This window comes from Ascaphus truei, chromosome 6 (genome assembly GCF_040206685.1).
Source record: "Ascaphus truei isolate aAscTru1 chromosome 6, aAscTru1.hap1, whole genome shotgun sequence".
Classification (NCBI taxonomy): domain Eukaryota; kingdom Metazoa; phylum Chordata; class Amphibia; order Anura; family Ascaphidae; genus Ascaphus; species Ascaphus truei.
The window spans coordinates 81,857,583-81,871,477 of record NC_134488.1 but is presented as its reverse complement, the minus strand read 5'-3'; the positions used below and the strand labels follow the sequence as shown (position 1 = coordinate 81,871,477).

General features: G+C 37.7%; 1 protein-coding gene across 7 annotated transcripts in view; it reads right to left on the bottom strand.

Moving 5' to 3' along the window:
• The window catches only part of AJAP1 (adherens junctions associated protein 1), a 434,689-nt gene that overhangs the window by 96,716 nt on the left and 324,078 nt on the right, over nucleotides 1-13,895 (bottom strand). For 6 of the 7 annotated variants that reach the window (XM_075604936.1, XM_075604941.1, XM_075604940.1 and 3 more), the window contains one exon: nucleotides 3,675-3,917. In XM_075604936.1, coding sequence (XP_075461051.1) covers nucleotides 3,675-3,917 — 243 coding nt within the window. Of the gene's footprint in view, nucleotides 1-463; nucleotides 1,177-3,674; nucleotides 3,918-13,895 lie in introns of those variants that run through there. The other variant, XM_075604939.1, reaches the window with a different exon arrangement.

The window sequence follows — 13,895 nt, the reverse complement described above, 5'->3', positions numbered from 1 at the left end:
ATGTCCCTAGTATAAAGGTTTTTATAATGGCCTCGGCCACTCTAAAAGCACATGAGAAGGAAGAACTTTTGTCTGTGTAAACTTAAACCGTGTACCTTTCAGAGAAATCTACAGAGTAAGGTTGTCTATATTTTTGGGGAGATTGTTAATCAATTTTCAATTACCAAACATAAGTATAAAATACTGGGTTGTGGATTAACTCCAGTTAGACTTAGACACCATGTTCACATCAAGTGACAAACGAATAGTGTTTCTTTTAAAATAGGAATACAGTCAATGAAATGTCTCCTGATACTTAACAAACTGGACAAATATAATTGTATTGTTATGCAACATTAAAATATAATCAGTAATTGTATTCAAAAGATATTACCAATTTGCAAATAAAAAAAAGCAGTGGAGCTACTTAGAAAATAACAATTCTAATATAATTCCATTTTTAGAAATGTCTTCTGATTCTTGTATTTTAAAACATTTTCAGTGTTGTACTTTACACTACCATGCCTGCAAATTACTTATGGGATTCATGGATAATGTCATTATATCAATGCATGACATTTTGTATTTACTTCACATTTGTAGCAGCTGCCCTACTTTTAATCAGCAACAAAATAATAATGTTTCCTCACATTGATGGCTTTCAAATTTCTGGCTTGTAGTGGCTCATGTATTCAAACTTCTGCTCCTTCCACTCTTACCATGTAGGGGACAGGTCACTACTGTATGTTATCATAATAATAATATAGTTTTAAATGATAGAACTCACAGCTGTACAGTAGAATTACATATTCTAGCTTTCATGGATATTCAGTACTGTAGATTCTAGAACAGGGTGAATTACATGAGCTACAAATAAACTGATACATATTTATGAAGACAATGAATGAAGATGAGATGCAGCATGCTTTCTTCATTTCAACATGGTTTTAATTCCCTTAGAGGTGCTACTAATATTTTTTATTTTCCACCATTTTTGCCTAACAATTCTTCCCTTGGTTAACTTTGTTAATGTTTAATAGTATCAAGGATGCACTGATATCTATTTACCATATTTATGTATGAATCCGTTAAACAAGCATGAACATTACCGGTAACTTCACAAGTATCTCAAGAACTTGTGGGGTCCTTGGAGCTAGAAATAGGACAGTTCAGCTCTGGTGGACCCCTATTCCAATGCTGTAAAAAATAAAGGTTATTTATGGTTGATTGCTCCTCTAATGCAATTACAGGAGTACTATATAGCAGAAGCACTAACATAATAAAGCTTTATTTTGTAAGTGATATTTAGATCTGTAAACTAATCTTTTCATTCTTCATGAAGAATAATTTCATTGTTTCATGATCATATATGGCCTCCTCAAAGTATGTTGTTAACTGACCCTTAAATACCAGGTGGAACAAATTGCATGTTCACTCATTCGAATGTGTTAGTCATGTCATGGGGAACCAGTGAATTGTCAGGGAGAATGAAGACAAAAATACATATATTTTATTAAAGAAATAGCATCACAGCAGTGTGATCAGACTATAAAATATTGCAACCTTGACTGCTATAGCATAAAGGAACTGTGAAAGGCCAGCAGCAAGCTCCATGAATCAATGTTGGGCTCAATAATAATAAAGCCCAAATATGCCCAGCTTGTCACACACTATGGTTTAGCATCTGTATACTAGGAAAATATGGGTTAGAAGATACACTAAATTTATGTTCTGGGCAAAGTTCAGAACATATCTTGTACAAGCTCATCAAACCCCAGAATGCAAGCATGTAGTTCATTTTTTGTATTTACATTCTTGCTACTTCAACCACTTATTTAAAATATGTATGACATATTGCTTAGAAAATGCTGATGGATCTCATCATGCAAGTTAAGAGGTGGACAGTATAAGAAATTTACATAGCTTAAGAAGACATATATATTGAAGTTCCTTTCTCTTTCCCTATGTACTGTACAGTTTAAATATTGTGATATTACCCATCATTACATTTTGGTTTCAAATTCTGTGATATTATCCACTATAAAGGTCACGTTATAGCACTATGATTTGGGGCGATATTAGAAACCTATTTTATTCTACTGTATGTAGCACTTACTGTAGCAACTAAGTTTACTTAGTTACAGAAGTTATATAAGTTTACTTCTATGTAGAACTTACTATAGCAACTAGAGTCTCTCCGACTCTACGTGAATGTGCCAGTATTGCTCCCTATGTAGCAAATAGAGAATGTCAAGTTTTAAAATCAGGTGATGTTTTGGCTGCAAAATATCACACACGAAAATTCTGCTGAAAAAAAGACTCTGGGTTCATTTTGTTTATTTATAGGGCTGTTATGTTCTGTTTGTTGATCAAGAGGAAGTTAAGAACTACCTACAGGTTACAGCTGCTAACAAAAATGGTAAAAAAAATCTTCTTTGTGACCAGAAATTATGAACATTGTATTAGAAATAACAATTGTGACGTAATTGCCCAATCATAATTAGTAACATATATTAAAAACATGGTTCTTGTACTGTACCTATGCATGCTCATATATAATATTCTTATTTTGCTATTAAATGCATGTTTATGTACTATAGTTGCTCTGGATATGGGTTGATTTCTTAAGTTATTTTCAATGAAAAATTATACTGTGTGAACATTAAAATTTGGAAAAATATGTATTGCTAAAAAATGACCACCCTCATACTGTAGTAGTTCTCTTTTGGTAATGGGATAAATCCATGTGATAAAGTCTTAATAAAACGTATTGTAAAAACATACTGTATTCAAGAGATGGTTTCACAGAACTAAATATGCTAAGCAATTATTAATGTGTTGTGTTATGATTTTCTACTTATTGTAATTCTTCTCTCTCTACTTAACAGATTATTCCTCTTCTCATTTAATTTATAATTAATGTTACTTCTACTGAATGTAGGTTAAAGTCTTGCTTCTGCATGGGAGAGTTGTATCAGTAGAATGCATAATTGTATTTGTTATTTGAAAACTAATTTGTAGAAACAATGCAAATTAAAAAAAGTTCTAGAGTGATCTACTTGTGAGATATGTTGGTAGTTAATACAGAAAAAGTCAATCATGTCATACAGTACATACACTGTATCTAATATATGTCTTTATGAATGTATTATTTATATGTATGGGAAGGCACCAAATTGCTAAATATGGATAACAAATTAAGAGTGCTTTGGTTCTAATAAAAAAAACTAAAAATAAACAAGATTTCTTTTTTAGAACTTCACTATTATTTTTGTTTACAAACGCAAACATTTGTCCAGGTTATAAAAAAAATATTTAATAAATATGTAGATTGGGTTATGGCTTGAATTTTGCTCACATTCGAAAATGTGCGAACATTACGGAAAATATTGTTGACTGTGTTTTTGGGCTCAGCAAGAGATTTAAGACTTCTGAGATCCGGAGTAGCATAACATCAAACCCTTTAGAGTACTTTCTCACAATTAGGCCAATTACCTATTAAACATGCATCTTATTATGTAAAAAAATTAAAACATATATAAATGAACTGAGATTAGTGCTTCGTGCCTATTATAATATATTTCTCATGTAAATATTTTTCACAAATCAATACGGTAACACTAAAACAGTTAAAGCCTACACATTTTCTTATATTTACCACTCTATATTTTATTGTTGAATAACAACTACCTTACCTATTGCCATTGAATGTGGTCTTATATGCTCCAGTTTGGTGCAATGCCTCATCTGTATAGACCGGTACAGGAGTCCTTACACACTCATGGGAGCATTGCAGGGTTTCATTGTAGGCTGTGAATATATCCATGTTGCTGGGTACACGAGCTGGAGTAAAGTCTGTCAAATTTTGGCAGCTTTCTTCTTGTTGATTAATTTTTCGCTGGTGGCTGTTACGCCTAGCATTTCCACTTTGTGCACAGCTAGAGACAAAAAGAAGCATTATTATTAATATCAAACACTCTACAGCTCAATTATGAGAAAATCTTTTAAAAGTAACAGTGTGTTTAATATGGGGGTTACATACTGTATCGCAGTGTACAAGCTGCAAAACTGGAACAAGAATGTAAGATAAACTGCATTGGTGGTATGTACTTGAACTGATGTCTTCTGCCAGAGCTTACTGAATCCTTGCCTAAGTGAGCCATATACGTTCTTGTTTATTGGAATCACCACCTTTTGTAACGTATCTTGACATTTTTAATACATATTTATATTGTTACCTTTATTTGGTGAGATTTCACTTTAATATATCACCAATATAACCATGTGCACATAAACCTTTTAGGTTGCATATTAAAATATACAGTAAGTACAAAAAAACAATGAGGTGTTGGCAAACAGTTGTTTAACATGTCTTTAAATTAGACTATTTTGGGCTAGTTGGAATAGAAGTAGCAAATGGGGTAAAAAATTCCATGAGATCACTCCATCAAATTATTACGAATTATTTCCAATACATAATGATATACGTAGTGTAATCGAATGTTTTCCTTCCCTATTAGGATCAAAAATGTCAATATACTGACCAGTAATAACAATATGTAGAATCTGCACTCAAGAAGAGAAGTTTCAAATTGCAAAATATAAAAATGTAATCAACATTATTTGTGCACGAATTGTCACATAAATTATCTTTAAAAAACAAAAAGCAAAATATGAAAAATGAAAAAACAAAAGATGTGCCGAAACCCCCCATTGATTTGAATGCTCCAGGGCTTATTGAATTACACATTAAGTTAAATTTGACAAAAAACAATAGACCAGGACAACAAAAACATTTTTTTATTTAAGTTAAGTATTTACAGTATTCTAGTAACAATTCTGGTTGTCCAACAATCCTTAAAAGTTTCATTCTAATAATATTGTACAGTACAGTATGTCATACCTGTGCACAATTATTAGAAAAAATGGAAATACAGTACACTACCGACACACTTAATCCGAGCAGGGCTAGTTCCGCAAGCCGGGGGATGCCCCGGCTTGCTAGCCCCACTCCCTCGGCGTGCCGCGCGTCACCGATGCGCGGTCACGCGTCATCGGGTGCCAGCGCCCCCTGCACGCGCGTCCAGGGCTCCCCGAGGGAGCCCTGGTGTCCCGCGATGTGGGGGACGGCGGCAGGGGGTTCCGGGGGACCCGGCGGACCCGGCAGCGGGAGGGAGAGCGCCCCGATCGGAGGGCGCTCTTCCGCTGCTTCGGCGTGCGCCCGGCACCCTCCGGCGCGCGCCAGGTTACTGCTGCGGCCGAGAACGGGCAAATGCTCGAATAAACTCGGCCGCAGCAGTATTTCTGACCCATCTAGTCTTCATTAGGCAAAAAGATTAAGTATCCATGATTACTGTACATCCCTAAGTAGGCAAAGAATCATATAGTAAATTGGTGCTATAGATTCCAGGTATCAGCTATTTGATGAAAAAATAAAGACTGCTTCCCAGTCACCAGAGCCCATAATTTAATTTAATGAATCCTTTTTGAATGCAGAAATATTTGTAATAATTAAAACAAACCTTGTAAAATAAATATTCTAAGCCCCCTTTTGATGTAACAAATGTTTGGAAATGAAAGAGAGGGTGTAGGTCAGCGCAAAGTGAAGAAATGGATGAAGAAAACAGTTGTTTAGTGTTACAGTATGTATCCCCAAATGCTCCGTAAATGAGCACAGATATAAATCAGGAACAGGATGGGACTAACTATGGTAATATATTACTATTCACACGGCCGTGTGTGAGTCAAAGTCTCATCAGTGTTATCTTTTGTCATCTAGTAGCGTCTCCTCTAAGGCGTTTGTGCGTGCACCCCGTCTGTTCCTGTTGACGGACTTGTACCTCTCCTATGGTCCTTGAGCAGGATGACAGGCACACTTTGTGTATGAGTATAACGTTTTAATAGAACAACAAACATAAATATATGCAACTTACATATTAAAATCAGTGGCTGCAGCTCAGTTGTCTCCCGTTCTGGTCCCCTGTATGCGGCTGACTCCCACTTCCGCGTCCGTCGGCGGGGCCGATTCACAAAGGTCCTTCTGGGCTACGGTGGCTGGTAATGATCCAAGTAGTGCACGTCTGACAGGAATTACGAGTTTCGCACTTCCGTGCTTCGTCAGGTTCTGATGAAACATGGAAGTTCGAAACACGTAGTTCCTGTAAGATGTGCACTACTTGGATCATTACCAGCCACTGTAGCCCAGAAGGTCCTTTGTGAATCGGCCCCGCCGACGGACATGGAAGTGGGAGTCAGCCGCATACAGGGGACCAGAACGGGAGCCACTGATTTTAATATAAGTTGCATATATTTATGTTTGTTGTTCTATTAAAACTTCATACTCATACACAAAGTGTGCCTGTCATCCCATACACGGGCCACGGGAGAGGTACAAGCCCGTCAACAGGAACAGACGGGTGCACGCACAAACGCCTTAGAGGAGACGCTACTAGATGACAAAACATAACACTGATGAGACTTTGACTCACACACGGCCGTGTGAGTAGTAATATATTACCATAGTTATTCCCTTCATATGTCTGATTTATATCTGTGCTCATTTACGGAGCATTTGGGGATACATACTGTAACACTAAACAACTGTTTTCTTCATCCATTTCTTCACTTTGCATTGAACTACACCCTGTCTTTCACTGCCCAAAAAGGATCAAGGGAAGATCTTTTCCAAGTCAAGCAGCATATCATCAAAGTGGCCAGTATATTATTTCTTTTTTTCTGGTTTCATCTTTCAGCATTTTTAATTTTACATTGTAATATTACTGTATATTGTATACACAGTTACCTTCTAGGGAGCGCCATAGTTACCACGTATCAATACATGTTTGGAAATGTAGTGAAATTACTCCTTGATTTTGAATCCAACTCCCCTTGCATTTAAGATTATCATCTAAAATGATATACATTTATATTAAATGTGTTCCATTTGTTTTAAAATACCCATAAATATAATCAAGATATACATAATTATAATAATACATGATTATTAAAGGAGCAATCCAAGCAGCCGCCCCGGCTGAGCTAGCAGGGATTTAAAGTTTAAAGCTCCCATATCCCGTGGGCTAATAGGAAGCCAAACCTGATGATGTCACAGCTTCCTATTGGCCCGCAGGGCATGGAAATTTTGAAACCCTTCCATAATGTGAACCTTGGTAGCTGAGGGATCGACTACTGGCCCCCCTTACAAAGGTAAGTATCTCAGGAAGCAGGCGATACCTGGAGCTGAAATCAATGGGGCTCCAGAGACCCCCTGCTTCAATCCTGTGTAAAAAAAAATAGAAAAGAAAAAAAAGCGCTTGTATTGACGCTTTAAATAAAATAAATAAGAAAAAGTAGGTGTTTAAAAATTTCATAGTAGCTTTTTAGGCTTTCCTACAGTACTGGTAAAACACTGGAAAATACAAATATAATAATTTAGAGAACAAATTCAAGGTAATGGAATACTTGAATGTCTTTAGGTTAATTCTTTGATATCTCACTGGGAAGATTTTACTTTTAGATGGGTAGCGAAAGACTAATGATCAACTGTATCTACCAGCTCATAGACCAAGGTAAATAATAATAATAATAATAATAGATGGCAGGTGCACACGTGGACTGGGGTACAAACAAAAAAACATAGAAAATACTAAGGTAATCTTTAGAGAGAAATCCACTTTGCTGCACACCACCAAATGGAAAAAAGGGTAAACCTCAGAGGAAAATATATGTACTACACTAATCCAACCATCCGTTCTAAGTAGTGCTGCTTGTATATAGGCTTGTTACAGTATTTCTATTGGCTTAATCATCAGCCATTTTATCTTTTCCATCTTAGGTGGTAGTTACGCCTATACGCTGTATATATTTTTAATCACTGTCTCTATTTTTTACAGTGATATATGTTATATGTAACCCCTAAATAATAAAGTTCTTTATTTTTTTCCATTTGGTGGTGTGCAACAAAGTGGGTTTCTCTCTAGAGAGTACCTTAGTATTTTCTATGTTCTTTCTACTTTTAGATGGGCAGCAATTGATATTTTGTTGCCAAAAGTAAATTTAATTTGATGCATAACTGATACAGATGAAGCCAGACTTACTTTCCGCAGAACAGCAGCAAAAAATAAAGACAATTGACATTGGCTCTGAGGAAGGTAAAAACCGCGGGTAGCCGCAAGGGGTTTATTATCCTCTGCCGAACCTTCCTCAGCGTTAATTTTGTTAATCCCTACTTCTGGAGATGTCGCAATCATGTTTCTGCAGCTTTCCTTGGCAGCAGGGAAATTAAGTCTGGCAACATCATTATACAGTATAAGATATCCCTTCACCAGTGTATTATTGTACTGGTTTTGTACAGTAGTACAGTGGGAAACAAAGTCCGAACATAAAATACTGTACTGTATATTATAAAGTAAATTAAAAAAAAAAATTCTGGTACCATAACTGAATTATTATAACGTTAAAAGTTTAGTCAATGAAAGTTTTTTTTAATCCAAAGCAGTTTCAGATCAATTTCTTTCACAGTGTTGATATTTTTATAGAACTATATTCTCTAGCCCTTCCAGATATTACCACCATACTGCGGACTATAATTACTGTAACATTATGTTTATTCATGTTTGCAAGAATAGTGCAATTTTCAATAAAAAGCACCACAGGTAGTCTTCGAGAACACTGTTGAGGAAAATGGTTATTTATTTCTCCCTACAGTATTTTTGTAAAATCAAAGACTTTATTTAAGAATGTATAAAAATGAAGAAAAAGAAAAACAGATAAAAGAAAAAAAGAAAATTGTTTATTCATTTTTGTATTTATTCATTATCGTCTATTCATTTTTTATTATGTATGTATATGTGTGTGTATATATATATATGTGTGTAATGGAAATATTACTATGTACTCATTTGCATGTCTTAGACAGATCTGCAACCCTGCCTTTCACCATTATAACCCAGCATACAGTGCTTCCTCTGCAGCAAAGGATTCTGGGAAATTACGTGCAAATGAGGACATAGTGCCACTTTTTGCTTCAAAAACATATGACATGGTACCCTATAAGCTTTTGCTTGCTGCATTGCACAGCTTTTGAGCACAGCCTGGGTTAAGATGCTTAGCCAGTAGACCTACCCACAGACAGCTGTTTCGACCTTAATGGGTCTCATCAGTGTGAGGTTGGTTATACTGGCTTTGCAAAATGAAGCATGGGATAGGTTTCACCATACTTAGTTAAATTATGGTGGGTAAAAAAAGTGACAGAAACCCTCCACAGTAAAGCATATAGCAAATGGAAATATTACTTTGTGCTCATTTGCATGTCTTAGACAGGTCTGCAACCCTGCCTTTCACCATATATAGAGGTATCTGTACAGTTATTGTATTGTATTGTATGTCTTTATTTATATAGCGCCATTAATGTACATAGCGCTTCACAGTAGTAATACATGTGGTAATCAAATAAATAACAGATAATATAAATAACAGGTCATGGGGATAAGTGCTTTAGACAAACATAACATTAAGGAAGAGGAGTCCCTGCCCCGAGGAGCTTACAATCTAATTGGTAGGTAGGGAGAACATACAGAGATAGTAGGAGGGAGTTCTGGTAAGTGCGTCTGCAAGGGGCCAAGCTTTATGTATCATGTGTTCAGAATGTTCACAGTGCTATTCGTATGCTTCTTTAAGCAAGTGTGTCTTAAGGTGGGTCTTAAAGGTGGATAGAGAGGGTGCTAGTCGGGTACTGAGGGGAAGGGCATTCCAGAGGTGTGGGGCAGTCAGTGAAAAAGGTTTAAGGCGGGAGAGGGCTTTAGATAAAAAGGGGATAGAAAGAAGACTTCCTTGAGCAGAACGCAAGAGTCGGGGTGGTGCATAGCGAGAAATTAGGGCTGAGATGTAAGGAGGGGCAGAAGAGTGTAAAGCTTTAAAAGTGAGGAGAAGAATGGAGTGTGAGATGCGGGATTTGATTGGAAGCCAGGAAAGGGATTTCAGGAGGGGAGATGCTGAGACAGATCTAGGAAAGAGTAGAGTGATTCTGGCAGCAGCATTTAGGATAGATTGTAGGGGAGACAGGTGAGAGGCAGGAAGGCCGGACAGCAGGAGGTTACAGTAATCAAGACGGGAGAGAATGAGGGCCTGAGTCAGAGTTTTAGCAGTCAAGCAACAGAGGAAAGGGCGTATCTTTGTTATATTGCGGAGGAAAAAGCGACAAGTTTTAGAAATGTTTTGAATGTGAGGGGCGAATGTGAGAGAGGAGTCGAGTGTGACCCCTAGTTATCTGAGCTTAATAACACAAAAGGAATCTGCATATAAAACTATGTCCACTATAACAAAATAACTAGTACCAAAACAAGTCAGTAGAGTTAGGTATACAATAAAACACCTTACGGTGGTAATGGAATAATAATAATAATAATAATAATAATAATAATATATCTACCACCAAGAGAAAAGCATGCCAAAAACAAAGCACTTGGGTATGCAAAAGTAATAACCAATATAGTAAATACAGTCACCAAAAAACATTAAAATAAAGCCCCTTATTGCCTCAATAATAATGAACATGGTCTGACAAGTCTAATAATTCACAACAAATACATAATTGGTTAGTAGTGTAGTAGTTAATTCTTTCTCATGAAGTATGACGTGAGAAAAAATGGCTTGTTCCAGTTCCCTCCCTATCCTTAAGACGTTTAGAGGCATTTACGCTCTGGTCTGACATTGTGAAGAATTTTCTGTTTTGAATAAATCCAGGACTCTTCGGCTTGCTAAGTATCCATGCAGCCTTGAACTATAATATTTTGGACTGTTTATACCCCTTTTTGATCATTGGTGTTTAAAAGGCAGTTCATACACTGTATCCACAGCCCATGCATGTACGTTCAGTCCTTGCTTAACTTCATCTTTTTCTGTCACACAGATCTTTTCTGTCATTGTTGTTCTGTTCCACCATTTTGTTTTGACTGGCCGGTCTAGGAGGTTTGAGGTAATCTTTCAGATTCCTGTCTCCATTTGTTACTTCATGAGACAGAATTATCTACCAGACCACTCACCAATTAGGTATTTAATGCAAATTATTAGACTTGTTCTTGTCAGACCATGCTCATTATTATTGAGGCAATAAAGCACGTTCTTTTAATATTTTTTAGTGACTGTATTTAATAAAATGATTATTACTTTTGTGTATCAGAGTGCTTATTTTTTAGATGCATTTCTCTTGATGTTAGCTACAGTATATAACTGTGTAAGAACCACAAAAAAATTAAGGCAATCAGATACATCAATGAAAGGTACCACAAAGACCAGGAAAAACTATAGTAACTCACACCATTTGGTGATAAATTAATTTATTTTTCATTTTTCGGTGACCAGAGTGCTTGTTTCTAATAATAATAGTTTGTTCTTGTATAGTGCTGCTAATTGTATGTAGCGCTTTAGAGAGACAATTTGCAGATAGTCCCTGCCCCGTAGAGCTTACAATGTGTTTTTTTTGTTGGTGCCTGAGGCACAGGAAGATAACGTGACTTGCCCATGATCACAAGGAGCCAACACTGGGAATTGAACCAGGTTCCCCTGCTTCAAACTCAATCAGTTCTTTACTCACTGAGCTGCTCCTTCTACTTCAATATATATCTCTGTACCACACACTACACACACACATCAGACTATTTAGTGATCAATGAATTTATTTTTCATTTTTCGGTGACCAGAGGGCTTGTTTGCGAATATATATATATATATATATATATATATATATATATATATATATATATATATATATATATATATATAATATAATATATATATATACTGTATATATAAATTTATACAGTGTTCCACAAATCCAGTCCCTTGTCCTCTGGCAACTGGATTTTTCCCCGTCATGGCCGCCCAAGCAGCGCACGTGGTTCTCTTCCAATTCTCCTGCTCGCGCGGAAAAAAAACTCCTACCCGATTGGACAGACACGAGTTGGCCCGTTGCCAATATTTTTTTTTTGGCGCACACTGCCAGTCTCTCTATGAGCTGTAGCAGTGAATACCATCTTCCTTTGCAAGCCTGTTTACACTACATCAAGTACCCTCCCTTGTCGCCTCCCATGCCGCACCCCTTGTGTCCGAAGGCCTCCCCTAGCCCCCACCTCCCCGGTCTTTCACCGCCTCCTCCTGCAGCACAGACCAGCTCAGGCCAGTCAGGTAAACATCAACATCCTCATTTTAATCTCTTCCCATCCTTGTATTAAATAATTTGTGTGCAATTTAACCCTCCCTCACCCCCCCCCCCCCCCAGGGTCCTCAGCTCCCCCCGCCCCTTACCTCACCATGCACTACTCTCTGGCCAAAGCTGATTGATACACATTTTGCTGACCCTTGAGCTGTGAGAGGAGCTCGTGCTGACTTGGGATCATTTCCTTGCAGTAGGCTTAATTCTTTTTCTGTCCCCCTGTGTGTGTGTGTGTGTTTCACTGTGTGTGTATGTATGTGTGTCACTGTGTGTCACTGTGTGTCACTGTGTGTCACTGTGTGTCACTGTGTGTCACTGTGTGTGTGTGTGTGTGTGTGTGTGTGTGTGTGTGTGTGTGTGTGTGTGTCCCTCACCTCACAATGCACTGCTCTTAGGGTGCAGTTAATTGATACATAATTTGCTGAAACTTGAGCTGTGAGAGGAGCTGGTGGTTGGGACAGCAGCAATCCTGCCTCGTGCTGATTTAGGATAATTTCCTTGCGGTGGGCTTAATTTTTTTTTTACCCAAACACAGAGAAGCAGAAGCCTGCAAGTCCCTCACTATGCTGCAGGTCTCTGCATATGGGAAGGTTACTATAGTACAGCAACATTTCTGTGACATACAGATGACTTACACAGTTTGGAGGTCAATTAAAGGGGAATTCATGCATATTTTCTGAAGTGGGAGAATGGGATAGATTATGGGTTAATGCACAATGCTGAGCACCTCTTGAATACCAAATTAGAGAGAAAAGACACTGAGGTCCCAGGTAAGATCCCAGGCGGGATTGCTGCTTTAGTGAATTGTGAAGCGTGGGCATCCAGACAGTGGTTAAAAGGTTCAGGAAACTAGCCATTCACATGTGGCTTTTTTTTCTCGAGATTAGTGAGGTCATCCGACATTTATACACACACATAACTATATAACAAAGACTAATTGTAGTAAAGTATAAATGTAATACAATAAATAAACTTATGTCAAAAACGAATGTTATTAGTTCTTTCTAGAAATTAATTTTTTAAAAGGCGGGGTGGGGGTGGGGCTAGGTGGTGAGTAGATTTTTTAGTTCGGCGAGTAGATTTTTGGGCGATTTGTCAAGCACTGTATGTATATATACACACACATACTACTAGAATGTACTAGAATGGAAGCGTCACCAACCAGGACAACTAGGGGAAACACCCAAAAGCTGCGCTCTTATAACTATGGTGATACTGTATACCTCCCATCCACTTCTGGTAGTCACACACTCTCAATGGGAGCTGCAAGACTACTACTATGCCTGATAGCAGAAGCATAGCTAAATTTTTGGGGACCCCCAAATAAAAAATGGTAAATAAATCTATATTTTCTACCGGGCCTCAGTGTCTGAGCCTTAAGAGCTGCCCCTTCTATTTCTCTGACACTCCCCTTCATACACTTCCTTGCTCTCTATCCCCCCTTCTATTTTCTCCCCCTCTCACAACTCCCTGTCATACTCTCCCTCCCGCCATGACTCGCTCACCCCATTTCTCTCTCTTTTTCCACCTCTCTCACTCCCCCTCTTCATCCTCAATCCCACTCTTCTTGTCCCCCCTCAATTCCCCTCTCCTTCTGACCCTCAATCCCCCTCCACACACACACACTCTCAACACACACACTCTCTCGCACTCTCTCAATCCCCTCTACATGCTGTGACAGGGTCACTATCTCTGTATGCTTGAG